The sequence below is a fragment of the Pan troglodytes genome, chromosome 5, assembly GCF_028858775.2.
Source record: "Pan troglodytes isolate AG18354 chromosome 5, NHGRI_mPanTro3-v2.0_pri, whole genome shotgun sequence".
Taxonomy (NCBI): Eukaryota; Metazoa; Chordata; class Mammalia; order Primates; family Hominidae; genus Pan; species Pan troglodytes.
In genome coordinates this window covers 76809430-76831869 of record NC_072403.2, presented here as the reverse complement: position 1 = coordinate 76831869, position 22440 = coordinate 76809430, and the positions used below count along the sequence as shown (strand labels likewise).

The window sequence follows — 22440 nt, the reverse complement described above, 5'->3', positions numbered from 1 at the left end:
GACTAATACAGCCACTAAACATACCCAGAAGCAAAGCCAAATGGTCTTACTCAACATACATCATAGGCACATCCTCAAGAAAAGTCCCACCCCCAAAAAAGTAAATTCAAGAATAAGAAGTGTTTCTCCAGATGAGAAAAAAATCAGCATAGTAATACTGGATCTTGAATCCTAAACAAAATGAAATGTTGGGATGCTGGATAAAGAATTCAAAGTAGGTCTCTTACTCCACCCAGAGCTTGGGGTCCATCTCCACTGCTCTGTGTGCTCCGTTCCAGGAGACCCAGATGACTGTCATAGTCTCTGTTACCTTGTGACCTGCAGGTACTGGGATATCCATAGCTAAGATGCCAGGACACCCTAGAAGCTAGGGAATGAGTTAGAAAATACATTTAAAGGGATGTTGGGTCAAGATGGCAGACTAGAAGCAGTGCATTTGCACTGCTATCATGGAGAGGAAACAAAAGGGCCAGTGAATACTGGCATTTAATTTATCCTCTATTTTTTCTGGAATTCTGCCATTGGGATTCCTCTCATTTTATTAACTAATATATATCCTGAGTCTTTTATATCTCCTTAAATATTTTGTTGTATAGTAATATTTATACTTGTCTTAAAATTATCTAGCTGTAATTTTAATATGCTTGGTAAAATAATGCTTACATAAGATGTCTGGCTCTTTTCATACTCATTTATTTTTACATTTACATTTGCACACAAACACAACAGTCTATTTTGCACTAATTCCTTTCTAAGTTTTTCTTATCTTTAAATTTAGTTCTTCAAAACCTTAGTATTTGTGGGAACATGTGTGAGTCTACACAATGTCCTTGTCAATGAGAAACAAGCAGAATCTTCCCTGGCTCAGAGGAAAATATTGGTTTTTCAATTGCTTGTGTGTGAACACATATATGCATATGCATGTGTATGTGTGTGAGAGAGGTGGGAGAGAGGGAGAATGGATATATTTTTCATCACCCCAGTGAGTAACGGTAGCAAGAGGACTGCTGATTTTCCTTCATGGGCCCTCAATGTTGCATGTCTCTGAAATTCCAAATTCTGCCAGTGTCTTTTCTTCTACCCCAAACACTCTTTGATGGAAAATTGGCCCAGCCTTATATTTCAAGCAAGTTTTTTTTTTTTAATTTTTGTTCTTGTTTTTTAAAATTTTTCATCAGTTTCCTACTCTGAGAACTATTTTTGTGCCCTTTCTGCTGGCTTACTCCAGCAGCAGGCACCTACCTGCTCTTCATATCTGCTCTTATCTTGGTCCTTTCACAATATTTGTCATCTCGTTCTTTTGTGCTTTGACTTGGGATTATTGATAACTGTTTTAATGAGGATGAAGTTTTATTTTCTGTTTCTAATTTTCTTTGTCACATTGAGTTAGATTCAGAGAGACACAGGCACTGGTGTCTTTACTTCATACTTTACAAAGATAAATCTCTTCTACTTTGAATTTATCCTTTCTTTCCATGAGTTTGAGGTTCTCGCTTAGTGAATTTTAAAGGCTTTTTGAATATCACTTGGACTCTGGCTTGACTAGGTACCAGGAAGAGTCTCATCAAGAAGCAGGATCATAGATAAAAAACTTTCCACATAACCCCTGTGAGATAGGTGACCCTTTAGTGACATTTTAAAAAATAATTATTTTGCTTCTCTTTCCTTCTTTCCATTTCTCTCTTATCTCTGCTATCCTTATTTATTTCTATAGTTCCATCTGTTTTATTAAAAAATAAGTATAAAACAATTTGAGTGTTATTTAAATTTTAAGGAAGGACATGTTCTATAATTTTAAATTTTAATAAAATAATGGGTTAATAATTCTGTATGTGGAAAGATATGTTAGTGTTCATTTTCAATAGGTTTATTTTTGCATATTTTTACATTGGCTAACTGAATTTATGTTACATTTCAGAATTAATGGTGTTATATGCATATAGTCTGAACTAAGTATGTGTGATTAGTAATTAGAGTATATATTTTTAATACATGTTACCCCTAAGGAGTATGAAACAGATATAGCATTTATTATAATGCCCGTCCTAACAAAAAAACAAAGATTATTTTGTTTCCTCCTTGCTTGTAATATTTCCATATGCATAAAAATCCTTTGGCTTTTGCTAGCTCAGTTGATTTTCTTCTGAGACTTCAAGTGTAATGCTTATTAAACTGGGAGTTTAAAATGTTTCTCCATATGAAACACCTGACATGCTGAAGATTTATGAATTATTTTGTAAAATGTTTATAAATTTAAGTTCTATATCTTAGTACTTTGCATATGTAACACTCTGTATCCTGCTTTTGTATTTAAAATTCTGCCTCCTACTCAAATTGTACCTGAAAGAATAAAAATATATGTGTAGGTATATAGGATTTTTATACATTTTAAACTGTATTTGAAAGATTATATATGCATTTTCAAGTATAATTTGAATACAATGTGTGGGTATAGGTATGGATATTATACTTGCATATACACATGAAGACATATACTTACATACATTTTTAAGCATTGAAAAAGATGCAACTATGAATTCTTCTGAATATATAAAGCACTATATTTAAAAGCAGACTTACTTTGACTTGCCACAAAAATCCTTTTTGGAAAAAAACAGGAGCCAGAAGTAATACTTACTTGCTCAGAAACTGATTCATCATCAATTTTCTGCTTACACACACACACCATCAAGGAAAAATAAAATAGAAGAAATTAAAGACAGTAACTTAAACTAGGTTTATGTTCAAAGCTAAATCACATAATTGTTCATGTTACTCATGTTTATAACACTAGTCATTTTCTTGACTCAACAGGTAAACTTACAGAATAGTAGCTTCAACTATCTTATGTAGTCAGCCTTTTTGAGCAAGTGTTGTCTTTCAGCTTTATTCAAGATGTTGTTGAAAGATTCATCTTTCAACATAAATGTCTTAGGGCTTGTTGTAGGCTTACAAAAAAATCTAAATTCTGATCATCCGAGTGGTAAAATACCCCATTCTCATGGTTTCTGTATTATGACCACAATGACAAAAAAAAAAAAAAAAATGAAACTAATCTCACTATATGGCATCTCACTGCACGGCATATGTTTGGCTTTGCTGTTCTAGTCCCAGATTCAAGTGTATTTAACTTTGGGTATTCTTCAAAATACAGCATGAGTTCCATCAGATTTACCTCAGATTTTAAATATGAATATACTGGAGGTGTGACCCAATGCATTATCTGCCTCTGCTTGTCTGGCATTTTAGCTTTCTTCTATGAAACGAGGAATATTCTGAATCTTGGAAAAGCCTTGAATTGTTTTTTAGAAATACTGACCTACAAAGCAGCTTGAATTAAATAACTCTGAAAAAGATTATTGATCAGTTTTCTTCTTACATGGCACAGGAGATTAAATCATATAGAATATTGGAAACAGATAATTTGAAGAGAATTATATCAAGGAATTATCCATACAGTTCATTTACATCAAAATGTATGAAAAATATAGATTATAATTCTTCCAATTGAAATAATTGACTTATAAATTATGTGTATAAATAGATAAATTATATGTCTGAATTTATTTTTTTGAAAAAATATATGAAATGATGCTTGATGGCCTAAATAGAAGAAATCCTTTTTCTATTAATATTAAAACAGAAATTCTTGAGTTCATTTAGAATACATACTCCATAAACTTCCCTTCACCCTCAAAAAAAAAAAAAAAACATAAAAAAGGAAGGTTTGCCCAGCCTGACCAACATGTTGAAACCCTGTGTCTACTAAAAATACAAAAAATAGCCGGGTGCGATGGCAGGGCTGTAATCCCAGCTACTCGAGAGGCTGAGGCAGGAGAATCGCTTGAATCCAGGCAGCAGAAGTTGCAGTGAGCCAAGAACGCGCCACTGCACTCCAGCCTGGGCGACAGAGTGAGACTCCATCTCAAAATAAATAAATAAAAATTAAAGAAAGAAAGGTTTGCTTACTATCTTGCTTACTGTCTATCCGACCACATGCTTACACTAATCTGCCTAGTAGAACTCTTTCCTGCCTATTTCTTTTCAAAGAATCTACATATGTATCTAAGATTCTATAAAATACCACAGAATATCACAATGAAGAGGATTCTATATGTTTCATAAATTTATATTTCAGTAGAGAAGGCCAAGTTTAAATTTATTTATTCCTAGTATTATTTGTTAGAATGGTACTTGAATTTTTATTGCATGCCTTGGTTTTTCTAGAGCTCCATATTTGAATTTTCAATACATGCAGGACAGCATCTGAAATCATGCAATTTATCTGATTTAAGTTGTTACATATTAAGCATCAGTACCATCTTATTTTCTTCTATTTCCATCGTTGTCATCTGTCTCCTACCTGATGGCATCATTATCTTTCCAATAGTGAATGTGAAGCCCACTGAGTCCTCCTCACTCCTCACTCTGCCTCATCTGCTTACTAACCATTATCCAAATCTTCTCTGTCCTACATCAGAAATATATCTCAAATCTGATGTACTTTATTACTCCCTTTGTGTAGTACTCATAATCTCTTATCAGTAATGAAACAATAGCTTCCTAAATGATCTTCATGCTTCCAAGCTGTCCCTATGTTAATCCATCTACTGGATAACAATCAATGTTACTCCCAGGCTTAGAAACAAACAAACGAACAAACAAACAAAAAACCCTTAAATATCTTCAAGGGTAAAGTCAAAATTCCTTAATTTTACTTTTCTTGTTGTTGCAGTAGTTTTCACAGTCCTCAGCAACTTTGCCTTGCTATTACTGTTTTTAGGCTACCTCCTCACTTTCATTTTACCCATATCAATCTTCTCATATGTTTTTACATACTAACATTTTCAGGCTGTTATTCAAAGTGGTCCTTAATTTTGTATTCTATTTTTAATGTTTACAAATTTTTTTACAATAGATTTTTCTGTCTAAATGAGCTAAGTGATTTTCCACATTTATTTCCAAGAAGAAGATTGCAGAGGTTAAGAGTTTAGTAATGTTCATGTTATAATTCGGTATGAATATAGTTTTGTTGATGGTATGTACACCTAAGGGTATAAATAGGTTAATAGACAAAACAATAAAATAATGAATGAATTATTTAATTCGGTAGCTCATTTAAAAAAAATTCTTCCCTTTCCTATGCCCTCAATTTGTAGGACACTAAAAAGATAACAATACTATTTTATTATTAACGGTCATTATTTCTTTTTCACCTAGCAGTTTTGGTTGAAATTTTGTGTTTCAAATATGTAATGGTTGCAGGAAATAATGAACTAATTTTTAAAATTAACACATAAAAATTGTGTATATTTATGTTGTATAACAATGTTTTGATATGTGCATACATTTTGAAATGGGTAAATCAAGCTAATTAACATATGCATTACTTTGCATAGTTATCTTTTTCATGAAGAAAGCACTTAAAATCTCTCTTAAAAATTTTTAAGTGCACAATATCTTGTTATTAATGATAGTCATGATGATGTACAATTGATTTGTTGAACTTTTTCCTTCCATCTAACTGTATCCTGTGACCAACATCTCCACTGATCTCCTCCACCTCCCAGTAGCTGATAAACAACATTTTACTGTTTGCTTCTAAGAGAAGTGAACTGATTTTTATAAGAAAATATTCTTTTAAACTGCATATACTCTTAGGTTTGTATTAATAAATTTAGAGCCAAAAAAGCCTATATGCCTTCATATACAAAATATATTCAAACACAGATACATATTGCTGAACGATCCTTTGTCATTACAAATAAATGTTTATGGTAAGGTAAACATATAGAATGCTTAGTCATTAGAAATTGACATTTATTAAGATTTTTGAAGCTAGTGAATTTTGTTTTTTTTTTTTTTTTTGAGACTAAGTCTCGCTCTGTCACCCAGGCTGGAATGCAGTGGCACGATCTCTGCTCACTGCAGCCTCCGCCACCCAGGTTCAAGCAATTCTCCTGCTTCAGCCTCCCGAGTAGCTGGGGCTACAGGCGCGTGCTGCCACGCCTGGGTAATTTTTGTATTTTTAATAGAGACAGGGTTTCACCATATTGACCAGGATGATCTTGATTTCCTGACCTCGTGATCCACCCGCCTCGGACTCCCAAAGTGCTGGGATTACAGGCGTGAGCCAACGCAACCTAATGAGTAGAATTTCTTCCACTTTTTAACGATGATAACTACTTTATTTTCTATTATCAGCTTTAGTACTTTAAATCAGCATTTAAGATTTGAAAAGTTGTCCTTGGAAGTGTTCAATGTATTTTACACCAATGAATTTAGATTTTCTCACACTAGGGAAAAGAGCAAATTAGAATGTATTAACCTATCTTTAGACACGCACTTACTTGTTTTCAAGTGTTTACTACCAGAAATTGTACACTCAAAAAGTCACACAGTATGTGCTTTGCATTTTTTTTTAATCCATAAAGACTCTGCTTCTAGCTGTGAGTTTGAAAATATCTGCCTGGTTCCACTAAATCCTGAAATTATTTCATGGTGCAAACTTAGAATCTGATTGAAGCCCTCGCATCAAATATGTTTTCCTTTTCCCACCCATCAAACACTAGCTTCTCTGACATGTGCGGAAGCAGATTCAAATATGTAAACCTGCTGGTATGATTGTTAGTCACTAGTAGTGACTTTGTTCCTCGGAACTTTATTTTCTACAAAACATCCATGTTATCTCCATAGGACTCAGCCTTGGCATCATCAGTCCTCTTGACATACAGCCACATTCTTTCCTGAGGATTTGATCCTTGGAATGACACCACATGAGGTCTTAGGCCACCTGTTATGTGAGAAGATAAAACAAACCTTCAGCACATATGCCAAATAGGCAAGAATTGTCGGTTTTTCTTAGGAAACTCTTTTAAATTAACCAAGTTGAAATTATGTACTCAGAATACAATAAAGAGAAAAACATAAATACTTGTGCAATACCCTCAGGACCTGTGATCATGATGTGGTAGTAACCATGATTTTAGAAAATATTAATTCTCTAGCTTTTTTCCTCTTAAAATTGCCATAGTATATTAACTGAGTCCCATTATATGACTGAATAGTTATATTTACAGTGATGTTATTTCAAGCAAAATAAATACACTGAAGTTGTTCTCTTAAGACTGGGTAATACCCAGTTTTAACATTATTTCACAAAATGTTTAAAGACATGATACTAGATTTAAAGCATGTATAAAAAAAGAAAAGAAAAGAAAAACAGGAACTTGAGAGGAGGAGATCTGGATTCTAAGTTCCATTTGCTTAACCACATGACTTAGGATACATCACTGTTATCCTTTGAACTTCCACCTATCTCATCTGTAAAGTGAGAAAAAGAATATCTCTTCTACATATTTCAAAGCTTTATTGAAAGTATCAAATTGGATAATATATTTGACAGTTGTAAAATGTGATGTGATGATCAAAAATTAAAAAGAAGTACTACTAAAAGCTAAAGAAATATTCATTGTTGAGATACACATTGTATTTAGGCTCATAGGTCAGAAAATGTATTCTTAAAACTTCTGTGACAGCATCTAGTAAACAGTGTAGGTGGCCAGGCAATGCAGATTCCAGGCACTATATATACTTTTTATTCATCATATAATGTAATCTTTACAACAATTCTCTGAGATTACCAATTTCATTAAACTCTCTGATCCTCAACTTCCTAAATGAAAGAGTGCAGATAAGTTGATCTGTTTCAACACTGAGGACCTTATATCAATTCTTATAGTATTGTCAACATTTATTGTGTTGACATGATAATGTGGAGATTCAGATCATTCTTAGACATTCAGGAACCAGAAGTTTAATGGTGGAGGCAAACCATGCAAATGATTTTAACACAAGATAGTATATATGATGAGTTCCTAAAGTGTGTGGCAAGCAAATTTTAGAGCAAAGTGAAATAATTTGTAGGATTAGTAAATAGGTAAGTGTATAGTTGTTTGTTTTGTTTTGTTTTTTTAGATACTCAATTTCAGTAATGGGATATAGGAGATAAAGATTTTAAAAAAAAGCACCTTAGAAACTTTTATAAGTAAAAGGATGCCCTGAAAATTATATCAGAACAACAAACTGAACCAAGTCTCTCCAGGCAAACTAGGATGGAAAGTCACCAAAATAATTAGAGCATTTTGATTTTGAGAAGAAAATAAAATATTAAGTAAATAACATACCCTTAGGTATATATTTTTTATATTGTAAAGGTATGAATTGTTTCCGTCATAAATTTTGTCTTGTGCTAGCATACTTCACAAAGAAATGTGCAATTATCATGATAGCAATTACTTTCTACCCACAGCCAATTAAAAAAAAATTTAGACAGCTGTGAAATCCACTGGCTTACAATGCATTGGATTTAAACTTATTGAACTAGTAAACACTTTATTAGTCAATTATGTCTAATACCATTTTGCCAATTATTCATTTTGGTTTTTATTTTAATGGTAACTATATCGATTTAGAATTCAATTATAGATGTTGTTGCAAGTCATTTGTTCAATTATCTCCTCCAATATATTGGTATCCTATGTATTTATAATTATAAAGGGCCTTGATATATCTGGGGCTTTGAAACTGCAAATTAGGTGACTCTTTTCTTTGTTTCTTCCTTCTTTCCTTCCTCTTTGCTCCCCTCCTTTTAGTAAGATATTCTGTATCATAAAGTAAGTTACATTATTTCAGCACTATGACTTTTTTTTCAAGTTATCTTAAAAATCTAATCTATCAGTAAATACACTTTTTGAAAATAATTGTTCTAATATTTCCTGTGCTTGTTTCATGATTCATAACTTGCATAATAGTAAAGTTGCTCAAGATTTGGAAATCTACCTTGCCCACAAATTGACACAAGTTCTCTCCTTGAACACACCTACAGTTTGTGATTGTTTTCCACTTACCCAGCTGATGGACTACCTCTCTATCTCTCTATTTGCATTTACTCTCTATCTGCAGGCTTCACTATAACCTTTCCATTTCCCTCAAATGGACACTTTGTGTGTAAAACCCTTTCCCCCTCCTGTCTGCTAGAATTTTGTGTGTAAAACACTTTCCCCCTCCTGTCTGCTAGAATTTTTCTCTTCACAGCAGACTAGCCTCGTTTCATGGATGATGACTGGCCAAAGTGGTATTTGAAGATAATGACAGATACTGGATGGAGGACTAGACTGAGCTAGAAGCCTGTGATACACAGATGACTTCCAAATGCTTTATTTTTTATTTGTTTGCTTTCCCTTCAATTATCCCACATTATTCAAATATTAATACGAATTTAGTTCAGCCTACAGAAAGCATTATGGAGATTTCTCAAAGAACTAAAAATAGAACTACCATCTGACCCAAAAATCCCACTAATGACATCCACCCAAATAAAAAGAAGTCATTCTACCAAAAAGACAACTTCACTCATATGTTTATCATAGTGCTATTCACAAGAGCAAAATCATGGAACCAACGTAGCTGTCTATCAACGGTGGACTGGATAAAGAATATGTGATGCATATACACTGTGGAATCCTACAAAACCATGAAAAGAATTAAATCATGTCCTTTGCAGCAATATGGATGCAGCTAGAGGCTATTATCCTTAGTGAATTAATGCAGAAACAGAAAATCTAATATCATATTTTCTCACTTGCAAGTGGAAGCTAAGCAATGGGTACACATGGACATAAAGATGGAAACAATAGAGGCTGAGAACTCCAAAAGTGAGCAGGGAAGGAGAAAGGCAGGGGTTGAAAATCTATTTATTGGGTTCTGTGTTCACTATTTGGGCAATGGGTTCAACAAAAGCCCAAACTACAGCATTATGCAATGTATCTGTGTTACAAACCTGCACATGTAAGCCCTGAATCTAAAATTTTTAAAAAAGAAAATATATTTTTAAAAATGCATTTCATGTGATTCAACACACACACAAAGCCAAAAACAGATGCTTAACATAAAGTAACACCTTGTTATATACTCTGGTGATGACAAGAATTTCACATATTGGTAAGGACGCTGAATTAAATAGCATTTAAGGCTTATAAATAGTGATCTCATCTGTAAAACTTATATTAAATAATTCATAGGAAAATTTTGCTCAATTGGTGATTTAGGTCAATAGTTGTTCTCTGACATGTCTCAGAGGCCTAACTATGTTAGAAATTTGTTAATGCTTTTAAAATCTTATTTCAGCCAATGTGGTAAGTTTTATGGTAATATATATTATATTGTCACAGGAAATTAGGCAAACAATATTTTAAAACTATGTATTATTTATTAGTCCTGTTATAAATTTAAAAGCACCACATACTATTAGTTCAAGGGAGTAATTAAAAATACAAAAAATAAACTTGAAAAAGAGTTCACACTTCTAAAAATTTTAATATTTTATTTCAGATGTGAGTGTACATCTGGATGGACTGGACAGAACTGTAGTGAAGAAATAAATGAATGCGACTCTGATCCATGCATGAATGGAGGTCTTTGTCATGAATCTACCATCCCTGGACAATTTGTATGTCTGTGCCCACCCCTTTATACTGGACAATTTTGCCACCAACGCTATAACCCTTGTGACCTACTTCATAACCCTTGCAGAAACAACTCAACATGCTTAGCTTTGGTAGACGCAAATCAGCATTGTATTTGTAGAGAAGGTAAGAGCTAATATGGATTTTATTGTTTTTAAATAATTACTTAATTAGTTTGTGTATTTATTGTGCCTATGGGATGATGGCCTCCTAAAATGGGTTGGAAAAATCCTATGTACATTGTGGGTAGGGGACTATCTAACTTCAAATCCAGTTATAAAAATATATTAGAGAAATGCACCAAAGGAGTTAATCTAAGAATTAACCATTGGGAAGAGGGAAAAGAGTGAAGCTTTATAGCTTTTTGGCCCTTTTTTTTTCTTTCAGAAGTTGTCTCTCCTTTAATAACAGTTTCTCTTTTCTGAACAATCCTGTTCATGTAGTGTTCATGACAATAGCAGTTAGTTAGAGATGGGCATAGGTATAATTGGGGGTAATGAAATGCCCTATTGTACATTTTCTTCTGGAGCTATCAAAATATTACTTCTTTCGACTTAGATTGTTTAGTTACAATCACATAACTTTGGTGGCTGCTTTGTCTCAAGAGAGAAATCCTATGCAAGAAAGAATGAGCAGTTCAAAAAATACTATTGGAGCTCCTGGATCCAGCCGTATCTGAAGCCAGGATATTTCTGGCTTTCTGGGTCATATCAGCCAATAACTCTGCTTATATCATTAAACTTTCTTGATTGGGGTCTCTTCATATGCAAGTGAAGAAAGTCTTATTAATGCACAGTGGTTTAGGTACATGTTCACTGTTCATGTATCAATGGCTACTCATAAGCAATTACCATCTTCAGTGGAAATGCTTCTGCTCCAAAACACATGGCCGGTTTTCAGAATAACTAGATGTGTCATAAGCATAATATAAAAAACACATTGTGTTTGGAGGTCCAAAACTGCAATTTATTTTCTAATACTCACTGTGGTTTCATGTTTTCCTGCCTCTCACTGGCCCTTAAGGGAGTCTCTTAATAATAAGGATATCACTTATTTACTCTTCTGTTCAAAAAAGTCAGCTTAGATGACATTAGTTAAACAGACATCTTATTCAAAGCTATTTCCATTTGTTTTGCATTAAAACTTCCTTAAGATGTTAATGTTTTTTAAGGATATGAAGCAAGTCCTTGAACCTGTATACATGACAGAAAGTTCTGGGCCTTCTGAAGGATTAAAACTAAAAGCTAGAAAGCCATCAGTAATTGATTTTGCAAAAATAGCATGGGCTTTATAGAGCATATGAGAGAATATTTTCAAGAATGAGACAGGAAAAACAAGATAGAGAAGAAAAAAACGAAAAAATACAAGGGGAGCATTTGATGCCCAGAAAAATTTAGTAATTATGAAGAACATAATTCAAACAAGTAAATAGTTTTCCTTTTAGCAAGCACTGAGAGTGAAACTTGTTGAAAATTATTCAATATCAGTGAAGCTAATTTATTTAGTAGAACAATTCTAAACATTCTACTACGTAGAATATTTTACTTAGCCTACTTACATTTCTAAGAATGTAAGAAACATGTTATTATTTCTGAGAGTATAAGTAGGCTAAGTAAAATAGAAAAAAAATCTCAGAATATAAATATTTATTGAGGAGGCCATAGTATATTTATTCACTTTAGACAAACTTCCTTTGTTTTCACCAGAGATAATTTTCTGCAAAGTGGGCATTGTTTTCAAACCTTAATATTTTAAAAATTCTTTTGCTATTTATAAGTGCATTTAATAAATTTATAAAATATAGTGATATTTCTTTCCTGCTACGGGGTTAGGGAAAGAAAGTTTGGAAACATTTTAAAACCCTCTAGTCATATATTGAATTAGTAATGATATCTGCTGTCCCATTGAACATTGACAAAGATGTCATGGGGAGAATTGAGATTTCACTATTATTAAATAAATGAAATCTTATTTCCCCTTAGTATTTTATTATTGTACGTAAGCCAAATCAGAGCTTTGGCTAGAGTGACAGGTAAACACCGTGAATTATGTGTTTATTCCTTTGTGATTGTGATTCAGTACAAAGAGATACTTGAAGTGCACATCATTTTTTAACTAATTTGCATCTATGTTTTTCTAAACCTAATTGTGGAGTATGTTTCTGTAAATCAGATCTGAATACTGTAATAACGTGTCTTTAGTAGTTTTAAGTTCTGTAGCAGATGAAAAATTAAAGGCTGTAACATTGCTTTTAAAAACCACCTCAGAAAATTCAAAAGTTGACTATGCAACATTTTAGAAGCTTTGACTGGGTTACTTTAATAGCTTTATTTAAAATAGGTTCTATGTCAAAGCCAGTACATTGTTTTTAAAAGAAAATATTTTATCAAATTTAGTTCTCACAAGTATCAACATTTAGAACTACAAAGAATTCCAAGACTTAACATCTACAGATATGATTTGGAAGCTCCACTGGATCTCTTTGGAAGTTGTTGATGTTTGTCAATTGACTAAAATAGGACAGGTCGTAAGAGTAGAAATTTAAGGCTTTAGGCTAAGGATTCAGTGTATGTATTTCTGAATTTGTTTTCACAGTTTTTAGTCAGTCTGTAGGGTCTCTCACTAGATAAATATGAGTATAGGTAAAATTTCAGCCAGAGTAACAATGCGACTGTATGTTAGAAAACTATATTAGAAATGACATTCAAATTCACTCTGAAGGACCAGCAAGTAGAATAACTGATACTTTTGGGTTTACATCAGACTGCATGCTTAGCAGGTAAGCTATTTTGGTTAGTGTGATTGAAATATATAGTCAAAATATATATATATAGTAAAAAATATATATATAGTAAAAATAATCTAATCCTTTTAGCAAAGTAAGCTACTTAAAAAATTATAGGTATAGTTAAGCACCACAACTATTGTGATCCTGCTTTGTGAGATAAATAAAGGGCAAAGCTTCTGTCTTCTGACTAAAACTGCGGTGATTAATTGGGTCTCTATGAATAATGAACATTTTCTACAGGAAAATGAGGAGGCAAAAGAGCATGTGACAGTAATAATTCAATATGGTTATTTTATATAAAATCTTATTAGTTTGGCACAATATCTGTAAGAAAATAGGCACAATATCTGTAAGAAATTAGCTTTAATAAATAGAAAAATAACACACAGGAAGGCACATTTTATGAGATTTCTATAAACAAATGGGTTTTATTTTTGACACCTCAATAGTGTTAGCTTTGATTATTTAGTATGTAATGAATTTACACACCTAGAAACTTATTTTATTGTAACCAACTTTTTTTGCCTCTATAAACTGTACTCCATACACAAATACATATCTATCTTGTAACTGCATGTTGTTAGTGTTCTAGATTTTTTAAAAATATTAACTGATTCAACAAACATATTGATTTCCTATGATGTGTCAAGTCTTGAGATAGGTTCTGGAAAAATTAAACATGGTGAAGATATGCCCTCAAGGAATTGAAAGTTTAAGGGAGAGACATATCAGTTAGTTAACCATTAAAGTACAATGCAGTAAAAGCTTTTGATAGTGACAGGAGGCAGCCAAATGCCTAGACAGATAAGGGTGGGTACCCGGTGAAACATCACCTCCAAGCCAATGACAGTTTAAAGCTTGAAAGCCAAGCTATAAGTTAAATTGTCAGACAGGATTGAGAACTTGTCTTCCTGTTTGGTGCGCTTTCCTCTGATTGATCCCCACCCTTCACCTATTTTACATATACCTGCCCTCTCCTAATTGGTTTTCCACACTGTTGTACCCACCTTTGAGTCTTGTCTTCACTTTAACTTTTGCACACTCACAAACCAATCAGCAAGCACTCCCCATCCTGTGTCTATAGAAACCCCAGACTCAGTCAGTAGAAGATGAGATGGCCTGACTTTGGGGAAGAGACAGCCTGACTTCAGGTTGTACAGGAAGACGACCTGTCCTTCCTGTACCCTCTCCAGCTCCCCTCTCCTCTGAGACCTGTTTTCATCACTCAATAAAATTCTCCACCTTCACCACCCTTCAATCATCTGCATGACCTCATTCTTCTTGGACACTGGACAAGAGCTTGGGACCCACTGAGTGTGGGTACCCAGAAAGGCTGTCCAACCAGCCCTTTGCCCTCCCCGGCGGAGGGCAGCCACCCCATGTGACGAGGAAAGGCACCAACTGAGCTGCTAACACACTGCTGTCTGTGAATGGTGGAACTAAAGGAGCACTGCAAAATCCCCTCTGGGGCTTCAGTGTCACATGCACCCTGACCTGGGTTCCACCATGTTCCCACCAAGGCAACACACCTGGTCAGGCTGGGGGCCCGTGTGGAGCTTGCTCCTGTTTCGGCACCTGGAGTGGCCAGCCAGGTCCTGCACTTGCTGGCATATGTGCTCCCTCCCCCAAAAGCTTGAGCATAATGGACCAAGTAGATGGGGCACCCCTCCCACGAGTCTGCCAAACGGGCTGAGAAAAATCCTGCATCACTTCCACATTTATGCCAGAAATATGCACAAGGGATGACAAGTTGTGGATACATAACACTGCTTTCTCATTTCTGTTGACAACTTTTAGTTATGTTTCGCATGATTTATAAGAGTCTCCAGCATATGAAGCCTCAGTTGCCCACAATTATGTGCTCATTAAACCACGGTCTTCCCTGCTTTATTTTCCACTCCGTTGCAATAATTCCTGGGATCTGGGATCACCTCTCAAATAAACTACTTGTGAGAAAATCATTATCTCAGACTTTTTTTTTTTTATTTTTGGAACAACCCAAGCTAAGACACATAGTAAATTCCATTCCCATGGTAACTATGATTTACCCAAGTCTGGGCATGCATGTGAGTGGAATATTGGCATTCAGACCCCTTCTTTAGAGTTGATGCTGAGAGAAGAGGCCTTCTCTTTCTGCCAGATGTTTTCAGTCAGTACAGACAACTACCATGTTCTCTTCATGTGGAGATGATCTGTATATAGTAGGATAGAAGTGTTTGGGGAAGGAATCCTGGCAGAACTTACAGTTCTTTCTTCAATTTTGTGAACTGTCTGGTATCCCTCTCAGCTCGGTTACCAATATATCTCACTTCTTAACTAAGTTCATGTTTTTATTTATATGTTTATGGCCATTAGAGTAATGGCTAAAACATATAGTGAAGGCAAAGAGTTAATTAAGTGGGAAAGGTTGAATAAACTGGTTTCAACTTCAAGCTGGTAGAAATCAAATATAAAATATATCACTTGAGGGCCAGGCACAATAGCTCACACTTGTAATCACAGCACTTTGGGAGACTAAGGCAGGAGGATTGCTTGAGGCCAATAGCTCCAGACCAGCTTGGTCAACATAATATCTCTACAAAAAAAATTCTAAAAAAATTAGCAGTGCGTGGTGGTTCATGCCTGCAGTCCTAACTGCTCAGGAGGCTAAAGCAGGAGAGATCACTAGAGCAAAGGAGTTTAAGGTTACAATGAGCTATGATCACACCACTGCATTTCAGCTTAGGCAACAGAGCAGGACCTTGTCTCTAATAATAAAAAATAATAATAATAAATACCACAAAACCACACGAAGATTAAGAAGGTAAAGACGACTTCAAATGAAATGCATGAGAATGTGTGTGTTTGTAGCATACAGTAGAATTATTATGTTAGCATGTGTGTGTCTAGCCTAGAAATATATGTCAAGAATTAAATAATTTATTTTCTAATGTTCTTTTTATGAATGGTTCTTTATCTTTCTACTTTGAATTACTCCACTTTCTCAGTTTATAGGCAAAATATTACCCTATCAAATACTTCTTAATTTAATGTAAAGAGCTTAGTTTCTAAAATAGCTACTTTGTATGTCTTCAAGGTGAAAGGAACAGAAGTTTCCTTAATGACAGGATTAAAATGTGGCAAAGATGCCTTGCAAGGAGCTGTAGTGAGAGCAGAATCAGATCATTTACATGTGCTATTGATTTATAATTGGGATCCTACGCTTGATGGAATTGCAGTATCACGGGAGACAAGTAGTTGCATTTAAATGTGTCTATTACTCCAGTATATAAACTATCATTATGTTAATTCCACATTAGCCAAGGTATACAAGTACAAACACCAAATAAATGTGTCATTTGACAAAATAGTTTGTATAAATTAGAAATTACTCCTGTTGACAATTAAAAACATGTACCCATGTTGTAGCACATACCTATTAAGGTTAATAGCTGTAGAAATTTGAATTTAGAAAATTCCTTAAAGAAAATACATACATAATTAAACATAAAACATGTTAAATATTTATTACATTCTAAAATATTAGCTCTTCTTTTTTTTAAGTTCACTTTAAAAATAGATGTTAAAAATCTTATTAGAGACTATGGGAAATATTAGTTCTGTATATTCATATTTCATAGTTTTTAAAGTTAAATTTAAAGAATTTCTTATATTGGTTCATTATTTTAGAAAATGTTAATATTTGAATACAAATATTTTTAAATAAAATAATATTTTTTTAAAAAAATCTGACTTGCTAAGAAAAACTTCTGAGATTTTTTTTGTTTTCTTTTTATCAAGCTTTTAAATCCAGAGAAATTAGATTATTTAATTAAGAATAAATAGAAATAATACATTTAATACTTTTGAAAGAAAAACATTTTTAAGTGTTTGAGTTTTTATTTAAAAATATATGATTTTTAACTACCTTGTGTGAATTCATGCTATGGTATACACTAGTTTTTTTCCCTATTTACATTCATTTCAAATTACTCCAGCTAATACGAATTCTGAAGTGGAGATTGTTAAAATATAGTCGTGAATGATAAAATGCTATGTAAAATTATTTTTATGAAAATTTCATTATTGTACTCTGTTCCATACATTACCTTCTAGAGCATAAAGTGCAAAAAGGCTGAATTTGTTAGAAAAGAGAAAATATTAAGTGATTTAAAAAAATAATACCTACAATCCAGACTGATTTAGATCTTAAATTTGAGCAGTAGGCTTTAAAAATCAATTTTGTGTATTTTGGAGGAACGAGTGCAGAAGTATAAAAATATCATTTAGTGACCATTCGTGTGTATTTGTTATAGCCATACACGGACGAGACAGTGTAAGAAAAGGATCAAGACAGTATCCATTTAAGAAGCTTCACTTTTATGCATGTAAAGATCCTCCCTGCAGTTAACAAAGTACGGCCAACTGAATAGTTCTGAGTAGGAGTAAAGAACAGGGGAACAGCATAAAATTAGTAATAATAAACTTTCTGTTTGGGCAGTTTCTTACCTGTAACTTCATATATTCAAAACAAGTACCTTTCACAGAAATGAATATCAACTTCTAACACTAAGGATTATAGAATATGTAGTTTGGGATTAAGTATACAGTCATGTATTGCTTAAAAATGGGGATATATCCTGAGAAATATATCACTAGGCAATTTTGTTGTGTGAACAACATAGTGCCCTAACACAAACCTAGATGAGATAGCCTACTGCATTTATAGGTCCATTATAATATTTATAGATCATTGTCATTAGAAATGTGGTCTGTCATTGACCAAAATGTTGTTATGCAGCAAGTGACTGTATGCATACTTCGCTCTTAAAATCCCCAAAACATAGGCTATCTCAGCAAAGCTTTGCTTTATATTGAATGCAATCCACATGTTATGTTTTCTCCCAATGTCTGCTGCATTTCGGCAATCTCATTTCCTCAACCCATTGACATATGTTGCTAGCTGGTAACAAAACTCCATCTTAGAAATGTCAAACTTAATAAATATGACAAAATCACAGGAAGCAAGGTTATCCTGTGAGCTACCCAAGGTCCTGGGCCCTGAGTGTTCTGATTCATCAGCACAGCTGAAATCATGGAGGCTCACTGGTGCTTCTTTATAGCCAGTCAGTGCCCCTGAGTTCCACTGCCTCAAAAGAACATTTCTAAGAATCATTTTAGTGTCAAAATGCCCTGCCTCCCAGAGAAAACTAACCAGACTTAAAGTAGAAATGGTGAAATGCACTCAACTTTCTCAATTTTTAACTTGTGAAAAATCTAACCTCAAACAAATACTTAAAGAATTAAACATCTTTTGAAAATAGAATCTAAGTTGTTTATATCTGTACTATGGCATTTACAACCTAAATATAGAAAACAGCAATGGCGATTGAAGAATGATGAAGCATGTTGGAACAATTACAACTTGCTCACCTAAAATGAGGAGAGCCATAATAACTTGGAAGTAATTCATTTTAATTTTGTTCCTAAAGCTGAGGATACAACACCTAGCGTATGAACGAATTACAAAAATGTAACTTCAGAGATTCATTTGCAGGCTCTGAGAATTGAGTAAGAAAAATAAGGCAAATTAAAAATATTGCTTGTCCTTTTGGCTTAGGATTGACTTGGCGATGCGGGCTCTTTTTTGGTTCCATATGAACTTTAAAGTAGTTTTTTCCAATTCTGTGAAGAAAGTCATTGGTAGCTTGATGGGGATGGCATTGAATCTGTAAATTACCTTGGGCAGTATGGCCATTTTCACGATATTGATTCTTCCTACCCATGAGCATGGAATCTTCTTCCATTTGTTTGTATCCTCTTTTATTTCCTTGAGCAGTGGTTTGTAGTTCTCCTTGAAGAGGTCCTTCACATCCCTTGTAAGTTGGATTCCTAGGTATTTTATTCTCTTTGAAGCAATTGTGAATGGGAGTTCACTCATGATTTGGCTCTCTGTTTGTCTGTTGTTGGTGTATAAGAATGCTTGTGATTTTTGTACATTGATTTTGTATCCTGAGACTTTGCTGAAATTGCTTATCAGCTTAAGGAGATTTTGGGCTGAGACGATGGGGTTTTCTAGATAAACAATCATGTCGTCTGCAAACAGGGACAATTTGACTTCCTCTTTTCCTAATTGAATACCCTTTATTTCCTTCTCCTGCCTGATTGCCCTGGCCAGAACTTCCAACACTATGTTGAATAGGAGCGGTGAGAGAGGGCATCCCTGTCTTGTGCCAGTTTTCAATGGGAATGCTTCCAGTTTTTGCCCATTCAGTATGATATTGGCTGTGGGTTTGTCATAGATAGCTCTTATTATTTTGAAATACGTCCCATCAATACCTAATTTATTGAGAGTTTTTAGCATGAAGTGTTGTTGAATTTTGTCAAAGGCTTTTTCTGCGTCTATTGAGATAATCATGTGGTTTTTGTCTTTGGTTCTGTTTATATGCTGGATTACATTTATTGATTTGCGTATATTGAACCAGCCTTGCATCCCAGGGATGAAGCCCACTTGATCATGGTGGATAAACTTTTTGATGTGCTGCTGGATTTGGTTTGCCAGTATTTTATTGAGGATTTTTGCATCAATGTTCATCAAGGATATTGGTCTAAAATTCTCTTTTTTGGTTGTGTCTCTGCCCAGCTTTGGTATCAGAATGATGCTGGCCTCATAAAATGAGTTAGGGAGGATTCCCTCTTTTTCTATTGATTGGAATAGTTTCAGAAGGAATGGTACCAGTTCCTCCTTGTACCTCTGTTAGAATTCAGCCGTGCTGGAGGCATCACACTACCTGACTTCAAACTATACTACAAGGATACAGTAACCAAAACAGCATGGTACTGGTACCAAAACAGAGATATAGATCAATGGAACAGAACAGAGCCCTTGGAAATAACGCCACATACCTACAACTATCGGATCTTTGACAAACCTGAGAAAAACAAGCAATGGGGAAAGGATTCCCTATTTAATAAATGGTGCTGGGAAAACTGGCTAGCCATATGTAGAAAGCTGAAACTGGATCCCTTCCTTACACCTTATACAAAAATCAATTCAAGATGGATTAAAGATTTAAACGTTAGACCTAAAACCATAAAAACCCTAGAAGAAAACCTAGGCATTACCATTCAGGACATAGGCGTGGGCAAGGACTTCATGTCCAAAACACCAAAAGCAATGGCAACAAAAGCCAAAATTGACAAATGGGATCTCATTAAACTAAAGAGCTTCTGCACAGCAAAAGAAACTACCATCAGAGTGAACAGGCAACCTACAACATGGGAGAAAATTTTCGCAACCTACTCATCTGACAAAGGGCTAATATCCAGAATCTACAAAGAACTCAAACAAATTTACAAGAAAAAAACATACAACCCCATCAAAAAGTGGGCAAAGGACATGAACAGACACTTCTCAAAAGAAGACATTTATGCAGCCAAAAAATACATGAAAAAATGCTCATCATCACTGGCCATCAGAGAAATGCAAATCAAAACCACTATGAGATATCATCTCACACCAGTTAGAATGGCAATCATTAAAAAGGCAGCAAACAACAGGTGCTGGAGAGGATGTGGAGAAATAGGAACACTTTTACACTGTTGGTGGGACTGTAAACTAGTTCAACCATTGTGGAAGTCAGTGTGGCGATTCCTCCGGGATCTAGAACTAGAAATACCATTTGACCCAGCCATCCCATTACTGGGTATATACCCAAATGACTATAAATCATGCTGCTGTAAAGACACATGCACACGTATGTTTATTGCGGCATTATTCACAATAGCAAAGACTTGGAACCAACCCAAATGTCCAACAATGATAGACTGGATTAAGAGAATGTGGCACATATACACCATGGAATACTATGCAGCCATAAAAAATGATGAGTTCATGTCCTTTGTAGGGACATGGATGAAATTGGAAACCATCATTCTCAGTAAACTATCGCAAGAACAAAAAACCAAACACCGCATATTCTCACTCATAGGTGGGAATTGAACAATGAGATCACATGGACACAGGAAGGGGAATATCACACTCTGGGGACTGTGGTGGGGTAGGGGGAGGAGGGAGGGGTAGCAATGGGAGATATACCTAATGCTAGATGACGAGTTAGTGGGTGCAGCGCACTAGCATGGCACACGTATACATATGTAACTAACCTGCACAATGTGCACATGTACCCTAAAACTTAAAGTATAATAAAAAAAAAGTATTGCTTGTCCTGAAGACTACCTGGTCTGCTAGCCACATAAGTATGGTAGCTTACTTACAATTAGTGTTTCATAGTGTGTGATCATTCCATCTTTTAAATGTTAACCTATCATTGTTGTTATGTTTTAAATACATTTCTTTTAGATATCTTGTAGTTTCTTCTGTTATTTAGTCTGCCTCTACCTTTAAATTGGCGTTTTTAAAAATCATATTTAATATAACTTTTGATATGTGTGGCTGTAAATACACCTTCTAGCTATTTGTTTTCTATTTGTTGTATCTGTCCTTTGTTTCTTTTTCTGTTTTCTTTTGGATTAAGTAACTTTTAGTTTTCCATATTATATACTACCAAAGAGGCAGCCAGATTTTATAAGGTGTAACACCAAGCTCCCTGTTAAATTGCAACAGGAGGCAGGTTTGCGGTTTGATCCAATGGTAGACACCACAGAGAATGGCATTGACTGTGGCATGGTATGATATGAAAAGATGAAATAGGTCAGTCAATTCCGTGTTCTATCGTGGGAAGCTGAGTGAGAAAATACCGAGGGAATTTTTCATTGAACAGTAGGTGCTGAAGCTGAAATGTCATAATATAGACATAGAGACCAAGAGAGCTGTGCTATATCACTCGCATGCCAACATTACAAGTGATTTGAAACTGAACATGCTGAGATATTTGTGATAGAAAGAGAAGAAAAAGTGATATGAGAAGGATAAAGGACATGTACTATAAAAGGCAGACAGCTATTCCTGGGTAGCTAGACTATGCTTCCCTTTAAATGCTTCTTAGTTCCAATTCCAGTCTATGTGTATGCAAACAATGAATACAGTTGTCTTAAAGTAACCTGAATGACTCTTTGTTCCTCAAACTAAATTAGCCTGATTGCATACTGACATTTAGAATATTGTATAATGTGGCTGCACTTATT

The 22440-nt window shown here is 34.4% G+C and overlaps 1 protein-coding gene across 1 annotated transcript in view; it reads left to right on the top strand.

Annotated features, from left to right (window-relative positions):
- Positions 1-22440, top strand: part of LOC129144375 (protein eyes shut homolog) — a 141755-nt gene that overhangs the window by 24498 nt on the left and 94817 nt on the right. Inside the window, exon 3 of the mRNA XM_054686573.2 lies at positions 10393-10652. Coding sequence (XP_054542548.1) covers positions 10393-10652 — 260 coding nt within the window. The remainder of the gene's footprint in view (positions 1-10392; positions 10653-22440) is intronic.